We start from the raw sequence: 17391 nt of genomic DNA, 5'->3' as shown, positions 1-17391 counted from the left end.
TCCCTCGTCAGATCCACACCCCCCACCAACCCAACCTCCACTCCCGGCACCTTCCCTCCCTCACAGACACCGCTCCCCCACCCTCACAGACACCGTTCCCTCACTCTCGCAGACACCCCTCCCTCACCTCCCCCACCCCCACAGACACCGCTCCCCCACCCTCACAGACACCGTTCCCTCACTCTCGCAGACACCCTTTCAGTACACATCCCCCTGACTGATGTAAACCTAGATGCTGGTTGATCCTGTGCTCCTCCTCCCTAATCCATGGTGACCAGTTCAGCTACTGCCCAGTCGCTGGGCTATACCGAGCCAGAGACAGACATACTCCACTATGAGATTGATGGCATTGGTATTCTCCTGAGCTTCAGGCCACCCACTGCATATTGGAGACTCCAGCTGGTATTCAATTATCGCACCTTGGTGATTGGCTGATACTCATTATCGTCACTTTAATCAATGTGTTTCGACCAAACATCCAGCAAAGTAGGACTTTAACCCAGGCCTCCTGGTCTTGATGTAGGGACAGTACTGCTGCACCACAAGACTACCTCTGAAACATATCGTACATGGGATGGGGCGGACTTCCAAAGATCTTGGGAGAAAGAGTGAGCAGAAGGTGGAGTTTATTCAAAATTGTTTAAGGATGTGCGCATTGCTGGCAAGGCCAGCATCTATTGTCCAACCCTAATTGCCCAGAGGTCAATGAAGAGTCAACCACATGACTGTGGATCTAGAGTCATATGTCGGCCAGACCAGGTAAGGATGGGAGATTTCCTTCCCTGAAGGACACTAGTGAATCAGATGGGTTTTTGCAAAATGAGCAGTAGCTACATAGTCACCATTATGTCAGCTGTTTTCTTAAATAACAGAATTTGTTTTTATGGAATTCAAATTGCACCATCTGCCAGAGTTGGATTTGAAGTGATGTCCTCAGAACATTGGCCTGGGGCTCTGAGTTCCTCACCCCGGGACAATATGATGAGGTCACCACCTCCCCACTGCATTCACAGCAAAGGGTTTGTGGATTATTGTGTGGGTAAACATACATTCGGAGTTTGGGATTGAGAGGAAAAGCCAAAGAAACAATTCCCATCAAATTGAGCAGGGTTGCGGTGTTGATTGTGATGAGGAGATTGAAGAATTACAAAAAGGTTTGTAGAGAAACCTTACACACATGGCTTGGTTTAAGAAAGGGGTACTGCAAGGTCACGAACCTGAATCACATTATGGGCCAATGTTACTCCAGGAGCAATCCTGAAACTGGAGGTCAGACCCCATCATGACAGTTAACACTCACTCCAGAAACAAACTTAGAGGAAACTCAAGACGTATATAATCGAAGGGCCATCTTGAGAGTAATTGACACTGTTCTTTCCAAGTATAGAATACTATAAGTAGCAGAAGTAGGCCATTCAACCCATCGAATCTGCTCTGCTGTAAAATGAGATTGTGGATGATTGAGAGAATAATGGCTTGAGAAGTGTACTTTAGGCATCATTCTTCTCCAATGGGTAAAGCCTATCCTCAGCTACACAAACTGAGTACAATTTGCTCATTGAGACCCTATTTCTCACCCAATTTCTCCTGTCCATTTCTTTCAGCCAGAGGAGTTGACCCATGTCTTGGAAATCAGCAATATTGTGTTCACCAGCATGTTTGCCCTGGAAATGATTCTCAAACTCACTGCGTTTGGATGCTTCAACTACTTGCGAAATCCTTATAATATTTTTGACGGCATCATCGTCATCATCAGGTGGGCAATGTGCAGTGAAGGTGGCGTTGAATATTCTCTGGGATTCATACAGTCATAGAGTCATATAGGAAACAGACCCTTCAGTCCAGTCAGTCCATGCCGACCAAGTTTCCCAATCTAAACTAGTCCCACTTGTCTGCGTTTGGCCTATATCCCCCTAAACCTTTCCTGCTCATGTACCTGTCCAAATGTTGTTACTGTACCCGCATCTACCACTTCCTCTGGCGGTTCATTCCGAAGAGCGCACGGAGCTGTGGACACACCCTCAGGGAATTCCCAGAGGGACATTGCCATAGACCCTACTGGTGGTAAGGGGATACTGCCTTCTTGAAGCAGCCCGTGAAGCACAGCAGGTCAGGCAGCACCTGAACAGCAGGAAAATCGACGTTTCAGACTGGAGCCCTTCATCAGGAACGATTCCTAGTGAAGGGCTCCGGCCCGAAACATCGATTCTCCTGCTCCTCAGGTGCTGCCTGACCTGCTGTGCTTTTCCAGCAACACACTCTCAACTCTGATCTCCAGCATCTCCAGACCTCACTGTCTCCTTCTAGAGACAGCCCCCTCGCCCTGTCAGTGTGCAAAGGACACACTCCAAAGGTGGTCAATATCCAGGCTTGGCCTGAGAAGTGAAAATAACATTCATACCACGCAAGTGCCAGACCATCTCCAACAAATGAGATTCTAACCATTACTTCTTGACATCCAATAGTATTACCATCAATGAATACCCCACTATCAACATCCTGGGTGTTACCATTGACCAGAAACTCAACCGAACTCGCCACATAAACACAGTGACTACAAAAGTAGGTCAGAAACTCGGAATCCTGCAATGATTAATTCACCTCCTGACTCTCCAAAGCCTGTCCACCTTCTACAAGGCACAAGTCAGGAGTGTGATGGAATACTCCCCAGTTGCCTGGATGGGGGCAGCTCCAACAACACTCAACAGGCTTGGCACCATCCAAGAAAAAGCAGCCCCTGTTTGATTGGCATCACATCCAGCATCTTCATTGTTAACTCCCTACACCAGTGATGCACAATAGCAGCAGTCTGTACCATCTACAGGATGCACTGCAGTAAATCACCAAGATTCCCTTGATAGCCCCTTCAGAACTCCACAACCTCCTCCATCTAGAAGGACAATGGCAGTAATACATGGGAACACCCCCACCCCTCACAATCTCCTCTCCAAACCACTCACCATCCTGACTTGGAAATATATTGCCGTTCCTTCACTGTGGTTCGGTCAAAATCTTGGAATTCCCTCCCTAAGGGCATTGGGGTCACCCCAGAGCAAGGGAACTGCAGTGGTTCAAGAAGGCAACGCGCCACTACCTTCTCAAAGGGCAACTAGGGACAGGCAATAAATGCTGGACCCAGTCAGCGATACACTTATCTCATAAATGGATTTTTAAGAAGACTGACTCTCGCATGCTTTCTCACACACCGTTTACTTTTCATTCACATGCACTCTCCCACTCTCCCACTCTCCCAGTCTTCCACTCTCACTCGTGCACACATTCACACATGATAGATAGATCCATTTTTAGTTAATACACAGCCCTTCAAATTGAGCTACCATCTGTTTTACTGCACGTATTGAATTGAACTTATTGCCCCGTGTACCGAGGCACAGTGAAAAGCTTTCTCTTGCGAGCAATACAGGCAGATCACAGAGTTATGTAGGCAACCTTGCAAGGATGCCTGCCTTGAAGAAGTTTTCCTCCTCTCTCTACAAGAATACTCTATGCTACTTTCTCCCCACCCTCACCCCTCTCTCATTTATCTCTCCACTCTGCAGACACCCTGCCTCTATTCCTGATGAAGTTTTTGCCCCCGAAACGTCAATTTTCCTGCCCCTCGGATGCTGCCAGACCTGCTGTGCTTTTCCAGCACCACTCTGATCTAGGCTCTGGTTTCCAGCATCTGCAGTCCTTGTTTTTACCACAGAGTTAAGTAGCATAGATAGTAAATAATAGGTAAACAGCAGCAAAAACAAAAACACGGATACAGGCGAATACTAAGAGTTTGTGAGTCCATTCAGTATTCTAACAACAGTACGGTAGAAACTGTTAGGAAACCGGCTGGTGCATGTGTTCAGGCTCTGTACCTTCTCCCCGATGGTAGAGGTTGTAGAAAAACATTGCCAGGGTGGGATGGATCTTTGAAAATGCTGGTGGCCTGTCCTTGTCAGCGGGGCCTGGTAGATGGATTCTGTAGATGGGAGGTTGGCCTTTGTGATTATAGGATTATAATCCCAAATACCTTGTATTATAGGATTTCAATGGGGTGGAGGGGTGAATAGCATTCTCTGATCCCATGCACTAACTGTTAGGGTGAAAGCTTTCGTGAAATTCTTTCTCGCTGCAAGGGAATTCGAGGAGGTTTTTTGCAGATTGCATTTAGAATGCAGTCTTTTGATTTGAGAAAACTCCGAACTGTTGACCAGGTTTAACAAAAGCTGCGTTTGTGTAGCGCACAGAACATCCCGAAGCATTTTACATCCGACCTCCATTTAGAGGTGTGGTCACCGTCATAATGTGGAAAAGACTGCAGCCAATTTCAGCACAGCAGCACTGCCTTAATGTCCAGGTCATGTGTCTTAATGACAGGGGTTGTGGGATAAATATTGGTCAAGGCACTGCGTTCTCATGCAGACAATCAGTGACAGTAAAACTGGAGCCAGTTTCACCTTTGGGCTCTGGAATTTGAGTTTGTTGTGCTTTGATAGATCCCTTTGCGTCTGTAATAAAGAGTGTGACTTCCAAAGGATAATATTGTGAGCCACGTGGAAATATTAGGGCGCATTGCTGACCCCTCTTTCTCTGGGCAGTGTCTGCGAGATTGTTGGCCAGTCAGATGGAGGCCTCTCGGTCTTGCGGACTTTCCGTCTCCTTCGGGTGCTGAAGTTGGTGAGGTTCATGCCGGCTCTCCGCCGTCAGCTCGTCGTCCTCATGAAGACAATGGACAACGTCGCCACCTTCTGCATGCTGCTGATGCTCTTCATCTTCATCTTCAGGTAGGCCAGACCATCCCAAAATCCTCACCGTTCCCTTCCAGGGTTAGCGAACTGGCTTGACCGTTGGCTATTTGGCCTGGTTTCCATGACGATGCGCTGCGGTGAGCCCAACACAAGGGGCTAAAAGACACTTCCTATCAGCACAAAGCAACATCAAACCTCACAAAACATGTGATCGGGAATTATAATTACGCGTCAGGTTCCAAGGAGGTTCAGCTTAGCTGCATAATTGGATGTGAAGATTTTGAGAGAAAATAAAGCAAATTGCTGTGACTGTTGGACACCCAATCTGCACACTTCAGGGAATGAGAAACTGGTGCTTTAATTGACTAAGTGAAGGAGGAAGCAGATGGGATTGATTTTAATCTGCAAAGCATTTAGTAGCACTTAATCGTTTCGATTTCTTGCTGAAATGAACTTTAACACACTGCCTATCTCTCCTTTTCTCAAGCATATTGGGAATGCACATATTCGGTTGCAAATTTAGCCTGAAGACCGATGGCGGGGATACTGTTCCTGACAGGAAGAATTTTGACTCTCTTCTCTGGGCTATTGTCACAGTTTTTCAGGTCAGTCTCCTGGACAGTAGGTGTGGGTGTTCTGGGCAGCCCACAGGAACTTGGTTAAAGTAAACTAGCAGCTGGTTGTAAATAATTTGAAGGAAAGCTGGAAGGTCAGATCATGTGACCGTAAGATGTAGGAGCTGAAGTAGGCCATTCAGCCCATCAAATCCCCTCCGCCATCCATAGAGACATAGAGTCATAGAGATAAAGCAATGTGCAACATGAGAAACAGACCCTTTGGTCCAACTCATCCATGCCGACCAGTTATCCTAAATTAATCTAGTCCCATTTGCCAGCATTTGAACATATCCCTTTAAACCCTTCCTTTTCATGTATCCATCCAGATGCCTTTTACACGCTGTAATTGTATCAGCCTCCATCATTTCCTCTGACAGCCCATTCCACACACGCACCACCCTCTGTGTGAAAAAGGTACCCCTTAGGTCCCTTTTAAATCTTTCCCCTCTCACCTTAAACCTATGCCCTGTAGTTTTGGACTCCTCTAACCTTGCCCCTCATGATTTTATAAACCTCTATATGGTCACCCCTCAGCCTCCGACGCTCCAGGGAAAACAGTCCCAGCCTGTTCAGCCTCTCCCTGTAGCTCAAACCCTCCAACCCTGGCAACATCCTTGTAAATCTTTTCTGAACCCTTTCAAATTTAACCACATCTTGCCTATAGCAGGGAGACCAGAACTGAATGCAGTATTCCAAAAGTGGCTTCACCAATATCCTGTACAACCACATCATGACCTCCCAACTCCTACACTCAATGCACTGAACCAAATACCTTCTTCAATGAGACCCTATTAAACCCAATTAAAGATAAAATGTCCCAAATACACTCAAATGCAACACAGGAGCAGGTATTGTCACAGGTGAGTGAAACAGAGAGGAGGGTCTTCAGTTCTGCTGGGCCTCCTGATCCCCGACGATTCCTGCTGGAGCAATCAATTACTTAATGCCAGTATCAGTGATCTTAGTGTAAATCAGTTTCTTAGTAATTTTTTTGTCTTAAAGTTACTTATGGGTTGTTGGCAAAGTTGGGTGGGCCCTGGGTCTCAGTGGTTAGCACTGCTGCCTCATGGTGCCAGGGACCCGGGTTCGATTCCACCCTCGGGTGACTGCAAACTCCACACAGACACATTGTCCCCGTGTCTGTGTGGGTTTCCTCCAGGTGCTCCTGTTTCCTCCCACAATCCAAAGATGTGCAGGTGAGGGTGGGTTGGCCATGGGAAATTGCCCGTAGTATCCAGGGATGTGCAGGTAAGGTGGGTTAACCATGGGACATGCAGGGTTACAGGATGAGCTGGGTCTGGGTGGGATGATCTTCAGAGAGGGAGTGTGGACCTGTTGGGCCGAATGGCCTGCTTCTACACTGTAGGGATTCCATTGTATGATTTTGACTGTATTCCACATCATGTGCCAGTCTGTAGTTGAGTGGTTAACTCTGGGTGCACTGTGACAATCATCTCTGTGGGTTGTGAAGGAAATTTTAAGCTTTGTGTTTGTCATACCCCTCCCACCCTGTGTAGATTCTGACCCAGGAAGATTGGAACGTCGTACTTTATAACGGAATGGCCTCCACCTCACCCTGGGCTGCTTTGTATTTTGTGGCGCTGATGACCTTTGGCAATTACGTGCTCTTTAACCTGTTGGTTGCCATCCTGGTTGAGGGTTTCCAGGCTGAGGTAAGTGCACAGCATCTTCCCACTCCTCTCCATGTTCGCCCAGGAAATGTAGGGAGGACCTTTAAGAGGGCCAGTCACGGTTCGGGGTTTGTTCCCATCAGCTCTGGATTCCCTGGGATTGAGGCCATCATCTCCTCTCTCCAACGCCCATCAGCATCCTTTCAGCAGGTCAACCCAAACATGCCTATCCTTGCTCCTTCTGGGACCCAGGCACATGACAATAAACAGCACGAGGGAGTCACGGAGTGAGTAAATGTTGTCGAGGGTGATTGGCACTGTATCGGCTCACTGAGCGACCCACCCTGCATTGCTTGGTCGTTTTTGTCATGGTTAGTATTTTGAATCCATTTTCTCAGATGAGAAAACTTGAGGTTTGTTTAAGGTTCCCACCTTAAATCACAGGTTCGATTTTCTTGGTCAGAAGGGAATGACACAGTTTTTATTTGGGCCAGAACTTCAGTACTGTTGGCAAAAGGATGCATTATGTCAAAGTTTTTCAGCTGATCAGATGCTTCACACAGTGGCTCAGTGGTTAGCACTGCTGCCTCACAGCACCAGGGTCCCAGGTTTGATTCCACCCTCAGGCGACTATGTGTGGAGTTTGCACATTCTCCCTGTGTCTACGTGGGTTTCCTCCGGGTGCTCCGGTTTCCTCCCACAGTCCAAAGATGTGCAGGTTAGGTGAATTGGCCGTGCTAAATTGCCCATAGTGTGCAGGGATAGGCAGGCTTGGGTGGTGTGGCCATGGGACATGCAGGATTACATGGATAGGGTAGAGGGGTGAGTCTGGGTGGGATGCCCTTCAGTGGGTTGCTGTAGACTCAACGGGCCAAATGGCCTCCACCCATATGTAGGGAATTCTATGAAACCCATTTAAAGGGGAATCACATAGACTGTCGCTACCATCTCCAACAGACAGGCCTCGCACCTATCCTGATGAGTTGAGGGCGAAGAGAGCTGAAACAAAATGGGTCTCAGTTGAGCAATGTTCAGAGCACAACTGCAGAAGGAACAATGTGCATTGCCATAGCGCCCGTCACATCCCAAAGCACTTCACAGGCCAACAAGGCCAATATTAAGGTGTTGAAATTCTTGGAGAGGGGCAGCAGCCAGAATGTGCACAGCTAGATCTCACAGACAGCAGTGCGATAGTGACGAGACCACCTGGGTTTAGCGCAGCCGATGGACGGAATAAATGTCAGCCTCAAGAGTCACGTATGGCTCAGCGGTCACAGTAAGGGAATAGATACCCCAGGTTAGAGGTCAGAGAGGAACATTGTGGAGGGTGATTGGCACTGTATCGGACCACTGTGTGACTCCCCTGGCATTGGTCAATCATTTTGTATGGTGGTTGATATTTTAAAGTCATTCTCGAAGATGACACCAGCTGGAGGCTTGTTCCCGTTTTCACCTCAAATCACAGGTTTAATTTTCTTCCACTGTACTTACCCGTCAGGGAGATGCCAACAAGTCAGACTCGGAGGAAGAACAAACTTCAACAAACTTGGAAGACTACGAAAAGATCAAAGAAATGCATTACTTATCAGGTACAGAGCAAAACAGGAACTGTAATAAAACTGGGCAAGCACATACCATTTGTGGTGGAGATGTTTCCCGTGGTTTTGATGAAGTAGATGAGGAGGAACTGTTTCCAGAGGTACAGGGTGTCAGTAACCCACAGGACACGGATTAGAGGCAATTGATAAAAGAACCGAAGGAATTGGGGAAATGAGAGAATATATTTTAGAATTGCTGCAAAAAGATTTTAATCTTTTAAAGCTGTTCATTTTGTTTGCATCAGGACAATTTGCAAGACTACCAATTCAAGGGGAAATTCATCAGTTAAACAGTATGAGAGGAGAGAGGTGATAGGTTGGCAAGTGTAATCTGACTAATAGAGGGGTTGCCATGAAAACTGCACTAGAGTCAGAGGCTCATACAGTTGTACAGCACGGAAACAGACCCTTTGGTCCAACGTGTCCATGCCAACTAGACTTCCTAAATTAATCTAGTTCCATTATCCAGCACTTGGCCCATATCTCTCCAAACCCTTCCTATTCATATCCCCATCCAAATGCCTCTTAAATGTTGCAATTATACCAGCTTCCACCACTTTCTCTGACAGCTCATTCCATACACGTACCACCCTCTGTGTGAAAAAGTTGCCCCTTAGGTCTTTTTTATATCTTTCCCCTCTCACTGTAAACCTATGCCCTCTAGTTCTGGACTCCTCCACCCCAGGGAAAAGACCTTGTCTATTTATCCTATCCATGCCCCTCATAATTTTATAGACCTCTATAAGGTCACCCATCAGCATTGTCGCTCCAGGGAAAATAGCCCCAGCCTGTTCAGTCTCTCCCTGTAGCTCAGATTCTCCAACCCTGGCAACATCCTTGTAAATCTTTTCTGAACTCTTTCAAGTTTCACAACATCCTTCCGATACTAATTAATGATAATTGCACAGCAGGCCAGGCAACATCTAAGGAGCAGGAGAATCAATGCTTCGGGCATAAGCCACCTCGGGTGCTGCCTGACCTGCTGTGCTTTTCCAGCACCACACTCTCAACTCTGAGCTCCAGCATCTGCAGTCCTCACTTTCTCCTAATTGACGGTTAAATGTCAGGCTTTATCTAAAATTGAAACCAAACAAGTTGACTCTGATTGGTGATGTGCATTTTTTTTTCTTTAATCATTCACAGGATTAAATCAAAGCTTTTCAGGTGGTCAGGATACTGCATACAGTGGCTCTGTGGTTAGCATTGCAGCCTCACAACATCAGGGATACCTGGGTTCGTTTCCAGTCTTAGGTGACTGTCTGTGTGGAGTTTGCACGTTCTCCCCGTGTCTATGTGGGCTTTCTCCCACAGTCCAAAGATTTGCAAGTTAGAGTGGATTGGCTGTGGGAAATTACCCATAGTGTCCAGAGATGTGCTGGCTAGATGAGTTAGCTGTGGGACATGCAGTGGGGTGGGTCTGGAAGGGATGCTCTTCAGAGGCTGGTGTGGACTTGATGGGCCGAATGGCCAGCTTCCACACTCTTGGGATTCAGTAATGTTTGTGAGAATTGGGCCTAGCAGGAATCCCATGATAACACAGCTTATTTGGGTAGATATGGTGTCTCCCCTTTTATACAACACTAATTCCAGATTTCCCCTTAAAATGGTGTTTTTACTCATTATCCTGACGATTGCAAGATAAAAATACTCAATAAATTCTTTTCTCACCAATACCAAGCGTACTTTTATGTAACCCATTTCAGTGTTTTTGGACTTTTTTATTTTTTATTAATCAAGGGTGTCACTGGCTGGACCAACATTTGTTGCTCCTTCCCTTAGTGACCGTGAGGGAATTTCAGAGGCTGTTTATAGTCAACCACATTGCTGTGGCTCTGGAGTCACATGTAGGCCAGACCGGGTAAGTAACAGCAGATTTTCTTCCCTAACAGATATGACTGAACCCTCTGGATTTTTAATGATAATTTCTACCATTACTGGAACCAAGTCATGGTCTGACAGGTTTATTTGAAATCACATGCTTTGGGAGCACTGCTGATGAAGGAACAGCACACCAAAAGCTTGTGATTTCAAATAATCCTGTTGGATTATAACCTGGCGTCATGTGACTTTCTCTACCCGAGTCCAACACTGGCACCTCCACATCATTACTGGGACTAGTTTTGAATTCCAAATATTACAAAATCAGATTAAATACCAACAGCAGGTGGGATTTGAAACGTGTCCCCAGCACTCAGGGCTAGAGCACAACTCTGCAATGCTATCGATTCCCACAAAGTGTGCTGTCTGATAGGGCAGTTTCAACAGTCACTTTGAGGGGAGAATTGGATAAGTATCAGAAAGAGGGATGTGGGAATACAGCAGGAGAGTGGGAGGAATTGGCAAGTTTCACTGTGGAGTACAATGGCCCCCTTTCTATGTGGTACGGCGCCATGATAATTCACCACATTACCAGGCTCTAATTTACACTGTGCCTTTTGCTAGTCAGGCCAAACCAGGATTAGACCATAGCAGCAGGTGCAGGCCATTCAGCCCATCAAGTCTGCTCCACCATTCAATGCGATCATGGCGGATCTAATAATCCTCAACTCCCACTTTGCTACTTTTCCCTCCTAACATTATTGATTAGAAGCTGTCCCTCTCAGGGTAGGTCTTGTGGGTATGTTTTAATCAACCTGTTTTAACGCATGGCAGGGCAGGTGGGACTTGGACCCAGACCTTCTGGCCCAGAGGTAGGGACAGTGCCACTGTGCAGATTAGAGTGGTGCTGGAAAAGCACAGCAGGTCAAGCAGCATCCGAGGAGCAGGAAAATCGGCGTTTTGGGTAAAAGTCCTTCATCAGCCACTGTGCCACTGTGCTCTTACAGCTTGTCGAATTTGCTTCACGGATGGGGTCCGTCTGGTGCAGGGAATCCTGGGACAGTGTCTCACTGCTGTTTCTCATCTTCCTTTTTTAATGAATGCAGAGCTGAAAGCCTGTTCGATTGCCATGACTCCCAACGGGCATTTGGATCTGTCTCCTCAGAATCAGTCCATAGGATCGAGGAGTTCACTCCAACCGGAAAACCCCTACATCCCTACAGGATCACGGAAAAGCAGCGTGACCTCACTGACCCGGATCAACTTTGACCAGAAGTCGCTGGTAAGCTCGTCACTTGGCAGCTGTCTAGCCAACTTTGTCCAGAAAGCGTTGTTGGGTGGGTCCTGCAAGGGTATGTGCGACCGCTGTGAGAGTTATGAATTAATCTCTCCCTGGGTTACCGACGGATGGTCACCTCTAATTAGATACATTGCAGGAAGTTTCGCCTCATCTGGCACAAACCCAATGGGCGTTTCTCTGTGACTCTGTGACCTCCAACTGCCCAACCCCTCACCCTCCCTGCCATTGCTTGTACACCGTGTCCATCGTCCTGGTGTTTTACTTTCCTGTCCAATCAGAAAGCCAACATCGGTTCTGATGGTCCTTGACTGTTAGTCAAACCAGCCTTCGTTCACACACCCCTCTCCCACCTCCAATATGTTTAATGTTAGCAAAAAGGTTTTAAAGTTCCCCTCCTAGCCACTCACCATCCTGACTTGGAAATATATTGCCGTTCCTTCACTGTCATTGGGTCAAAATCCTGTAATTCCCTCCCTGAGGGCATTGTGGGTCAACCCACAGCAGGTGGACTGCAACGGTTCAAGAAGGCAGCTCACCCTGACCTTCTCAAGGGGTGGCACGGTGGCTCAGTGGTTAGCACTGCTGCCTCACAGCACCAAGGTCCCAGGTTCAATTCCAGCTTCGGGTGACTGACTGTGTGGAGTTTGCACATTCTCCCCGTGTCTGTGTGGGTTTCCTCTGGGTGCTCCGGTTTCCACCCACAGTCCAAAGATGTGCAGGTCAGGTGAATTGGCCATGCTCAATTGCCAATGGTGATAGGTGCATTAGTCAGAAGGAAGTGGGTCTGGGTGGGTTAGTCTTCGGAGGGTTGGTGTGGACTTGTTGGTCCGAAGATCCTGTTTCCACATTGTAGGGAATCTAATCTAATCACTGAGGGATGGGGCAATAAATGTTGTCCTGGTCACATCTCAGGAATGAATAAAGAAATATGGTCCTTGTCCTATTGGAAAGCCTATGACTGACAGGTAACAAAGGATCAACTTCAGTTGCAATGCATGCCATGGTTGAACAGCCAATCAACCTCACGTGAAAACGAGGTGTTTGAGCAAGAGAAATAACGCATTTACCGTTAGCCGTTCTCACATCCTTTGAAGGTGAGAACTGCAGGAACACAGTCCCATGTTGGTCAACTTTAACCTTGCCCAATCAGTAAGAACCAAAATGGTGGCACTTTGAAAAGCAAGCTATTTATTGGCCCGTAACTAAACCATCTGCTGACAGTTTAATCTGCAAGAGTCTGTTTGTGAGAGAGATGACACACAAACTGGAATCCCCTTCAGTTAAATAGATCTTGAATCCATTTTAACAGGGGGTTAGGGTGAGGGTGAGAGTTAGGGTTACAGTGAGGGTTAGGGTTAGAGTGAGGGTTAGGGTTAGGTTTAGGGTGAGGGGTGTAGTGAGGGTTAGGGTTAGTGTTAGTGTTAGGGTGAGCATTCAGGTTAGAATGAGGGTTAGGTTTTGGGTGAGGCTTAGGGTGAGAGTGTTAGGTTTAGAGTTAGAGTGAGGGTTAAGCTGAGAGTGAGGGTTAGGGTTAGGGTGAGGGTGAGGGTTAGAGCTAGGGTGAGGGTGAGGGTGAGGGTGAGGGTGAGAGTGAGGATTAGGGTTAAGGTGAGGGTCAGGGAAGGGGTTAGGGTTAGAGTGAAGGTGAGGATAAGGATGGGTTAGGGTTAGGGTTAGGTTGGTCAACTGAGCCGTTTGGTGACCATTGGTGTTCTAACCCTATCGCAGCCTCACCCCTTGGCCAAAGTTTGTTGTCACTCAGTCACCTCCCTCTGTAATGGTCCTGTGAGTTTTTGGAGGTGTTTTCCAGATTTTCCAACAGCACGGTGGCTCAGTGGTTAGCACTGCTGCCTCACAGCATCAGGGTGCCCGGTTCAATTCCAGCCACAGGCAACTGTCTGTGTGGAGTTTGCACATTCTCCCCATGTCTGCCTGGGTTTCCTCCCACAGTCCAAAGATGTGCAGTTCAGGTGAGTTGGCCATGCCAAACTGTCCCATAGTGTTAGGTGCATTAGTCAGGGGTAAATATAGGGGAATGGGTTTGGGTGGGTTGTTCTTTGGAGGGTCGGTGTGGACTTGTTGGGCTGAAGGGCTTGTGGATTGATTGGGCTACACATTGTAGGGAATCTAAACTAATCTAAACTAAATGTCTCCATGGTTCCTGCCTCAACCTCCCTTTCAGGCAGTGAGTTCCATATGACCACCACCGTCTGGGTGAAAAATAGGTTTCTCCAATTCCCTCTAAAATCTTCTACTCCTTACCTTAAAACCTGATTATTGACCTCTCTGCTAAGGGGAATCGTTTCCCCCATATTTAGCATGTCCACACCCTTTATACTTTCATATATCTCAGTCTGATCCCCCTCAACCTTCTGTGTTGTAAAGAAAACAATCCCAGCCTATCCATTCTCTCTTCCTCACTGCTTCGCTCCAGCCCAGGGAACATCCTGGTGAGTCTCCTCTTCACTCTCTCCAGAACAATCACGTCCTTCCAATAGAGTGGTGACTACAGCCGTACACAGTGCTCCCACTGTGACCTAACTAATTTCTTACATAACTCCATCATAACATCCTCGCTCTTGTATTCAATACCTCAACTAATAAAGGCAAATATTTCATATTCCTTGTTGATCTCAATATCTACCTGTTTCCCCTCCCTTCAAGGACAGACTAGTGGCTAAAATGAAATCAAGAGCTAAAAGGGTTAAGTTCTATGAACAGGTTACACGGACCGAGTTTGTGTTTGTTCCATCACAGAAAATTACAGATCAGTCTGATTGTGAAGACGATTGAAGGATATGATGAGATAGAGAAAGGAAAACTATTTCCCCTGGTGGCCATGGGTGGGGATGTCCACATTGGGGTCAAGGGGAGTATCCAGAAAAGGGGGAGGTGGAGCTTTCATCTTTGAATCAGGGGCCTATGCAAGGGTGATGTCAGGAAACCCTTCCTCACACAGGGATTATTTCCAATGCAGGTTTTCCATTGCCTTTAAGGATCTGCAGACATGTACACAAATGTCCCTCTGATCCTCCCGTACACCTGAGGGTCCTGTTATTCATCATCTACTCCCATTCCTTGCCACTCCTCCCAAAAATGCCTCATTGGGCCTGCAGTTAATGCTTCGCCTGAAGGACACAGTGCAGCGTTCCCTTGGTACAACAATGGGAGTGACACCTCAGCCAAGCCCAGCCCATGTTAGCCTTTGTTGTCTCTGTAGCCTGCGCTCAGGGACTGGCTGGTCACATGATCAAGCGAAACAAGCCATGAGATCTTGGTCAATTCCCTCCCATGTGACAGTCGTGTGGTGATGACACCTGACCTTCAAACCCCACCCTCTGTGAGTCAGGAGATGATGACTTCTGACCTCTGATGTGGCAGATGGTGATGACCTCTGACCTCCCCACATGATAGATTCTGATGACCTCTGTCTCCCCATGTGATAGTCAGATGGGGATGACCTCTGACTTCCCCCTATGTGACATTCAGGTAGTAATGACTCCAGACCCCCCATGTGACAGTCAGGTAGTAATGACCTCTGAACCCCCCCATGTGACAGTCAGATGGTAATGACCCCAGACCCCTCCATGTGACCGTCAGGAGGTAATGATCCACAACCACCACATATGACAGTCAGGTGGTAATGACCTCTGAACTCCCCCATGTGACAGACAGGTGGTGATGACCCCCACCCATGTGACAGTCAGGTCGTGATGGCTCCCCTGACCCCAAAGTCACAGTCAGGTGGTGATGACCTCTGACCCTCCTCATGTGACAGTCAGGTGGTAATGACCTCTGACCCTCCCCATGTGACAGTCAGGTGGTGATGACCACTGACCCTCCCCATGTGACAGTCAGGTGGTAATGACCTCTGACCCTCACCACGTGGCAATCAGGTGGTGATGACCGTTTGTTTTGCTCTTCACAGTCAAGCCGCCGCAGCTCTCACTACATGCCATGGGGCGCTGGCAGTAACTGGGGCAGCCGGAGGACCAGCTGGAGCAGTGTAGGCCGCTCCTCCAGCCTGAAACACAAGCCTCTCTCTGGGGAGCATGAGGCTCTCCTTGCAGGCAACAGGCGAAGAATCTGCTCGACCTCCGATGACCCCAGCGATGCCCGGCCCGAGGAGGCCACCAGCTCCAACACACTGCACCGTCGGGCACTATCACTGGACACCAAAGGTTCAGGAGACTTGCCGGAACTCCTCCAGGTCCCCGCCATGCAGCCCGTGCCGAGGAAGAACAGCATAGCAACCGTTACCATGGACCACAGGGACTGTAATGGAAAGGGCCCACACATTGTGAAGGAAATCTTCCCAAAGATGAACAACAGGAAAGAGCCAGGCGTTTACGAAGAGGAGATTGACTATGTGAGTTGATGTATTTCCCATGTATTTTACCAGCTCATGGAATGATATAGTCTAGAAGTGCTCCTTCATCCCATTGCATCTGTACCAACAAAAAATACTCTAGCTTTTTTTAAAAATTCATTCACGGGATGTTGGCATCTCTGGCCTACACAGGCCAGCATTTATTATCTATTCCTAATTGTCCAGAGGGCATTTGAGAGTCAACCACATTGCTATGTATCTGAAGTCACATGTAGGCCAGACCAGGTACGGACACAACATGCCAGGCAGCATCAGGAGGTGGAGAAGTCAACATTTCAGTTGTAACCCTTCTTCAGGACTGGGGGTGGGTGTGGGGGGAGCTGCAGATAAGGGGGGTGGGGGGGGCAGGGTGGTGAAGTGGGGATAGGTGAGGACAGGCAGAGGGTACAACCTGGTTGGTCAATGGGAGGAATGAATCTGGTTGGTGGCTGGGAGCAGAGGAAAGGAGGGGGAGGAGCTGGGAAGGGAGTCGGGGAATGGGGAAGGAGGGTATTTGAAATTGAAGAACTCAATGTTGAGTCCTTCGGGCTGGAGGCTGCCCAGGTGGAAGGTGAGGTGTTGTTTGTCCAATAGGAGCTGTGGTTTGTTTGGGCAATTTCTCTACATCAGGGAGACCGAATGTAAACTTAGGGGACGGTTCACCGAGCATCTCAGCCAGGCCCACCGGGGCCTACCGGACCTCCCAGTCACTGCCCATTTCAATTCCCCTTCCCACTCCCTTTCCAACACGACCATCCTTGGCCTCCTCCATTGCCACAACAAACCACATCACAAATGAGATGTTGTCACACATCCATTCATGTCATCAGGTCATTTAATAGCATCATAGTATTAGAATCAGGAGTAGGCCATTTGGCCCATCGAGCCTGCTCTACCATTCATTAAGATCATGGCTGATCTATCCATTGTCCCACCTCCTCCTACCTGCATTATCCCCATAACCCTTAATTCCCCTACCATGCAAAAACCCATCCAACTGTCTCTTGAATATATTTAATGAAGCTGCCCCTACTGCTCCCTTGGGCACAGAATTCCACATATTCACTACTCTCGGGGAAAAGCAGTTCCTCCTCATCTCTGTCCTAAGTCTACTCCCCCTAATCTTGAGGCCATGTCCCCTAGTCCTTGTCTCACCCACCAGCCGAAACTGCTTGCCTAGTTCTACCTTAGCTCTCCCTTCCATAATTGTATATGTTTCTATAAGATCCCCTCTCAATCTTCTATATCCTGGTGAGTACAGACCCAGGCAGCTCAACCTCTTCATATAGGGTATTCCCCTCATCTCCGGAATCAAC

The 17391-nt window shown here is 47.8% G+C and overlaps 1 protein-coding gene across 4 annotated transcripts in view; it reads left to right on the top strand.

The window, feature by feature from the left end:
• cacna1ia (calcium voltage-gated channel subunit alpha1 Ia) overlaps positions 1-17391 on the top strand; it is a 186398-nt gene that overhangs the window by 81896 nt on the left and 87111 nt on the right. For all 4 annotated transcript variants that reach the window (XM_043679497.1, XM_043679498.1, XM_043679496.1 and 1 more), the window contains exons 9-15: positions 1605-1756; positions 4593-4778; positions 5230-5347; positions 6877-7032; positions 8489-8579; positions 11513-11688; positions 15635-16075. In XM_043679497.1, coding sequence (XP_043535432.1) covers positions 1605-1756; positions 4593-4778; positions 5230-5347; positions 6877-7032; positions 8489-8579; positions 11513-11688; positions 15635-16075 — 1320 coding nt within the window. The remainder of the gene's footprint in view (positions 1-1604; positions 1757-4592; positions 4779-5229; positions 5348-6876; positions 7033-8488; positions 8580-11512; positions 11689-15634; positions 16076-17391) is intronic.

This window comes from Chiloscyllium plagiosum, chromosome 39, assembly GCF_004010195.1.
Source record: "Chiloscyllium plagiosum isolate BGI_BamShark_2017 chromosome 39, ASM401019v2, whole genome shotgun sequence".
NCBI classification, from domain to species: domain Eukaryota; kingdom Metazoa; phylum Chordata; class Chondrichthyes; order Orectolobiformes; family Hemiscylliidae; genus Chiloscyllium; species Chiloscyllium plagiosum.
The sequence above is the reverse complement of the archived record's forward strand: the minus strand, read 5'-3'. Positions and strand labels throughout refer to the sequence as shown.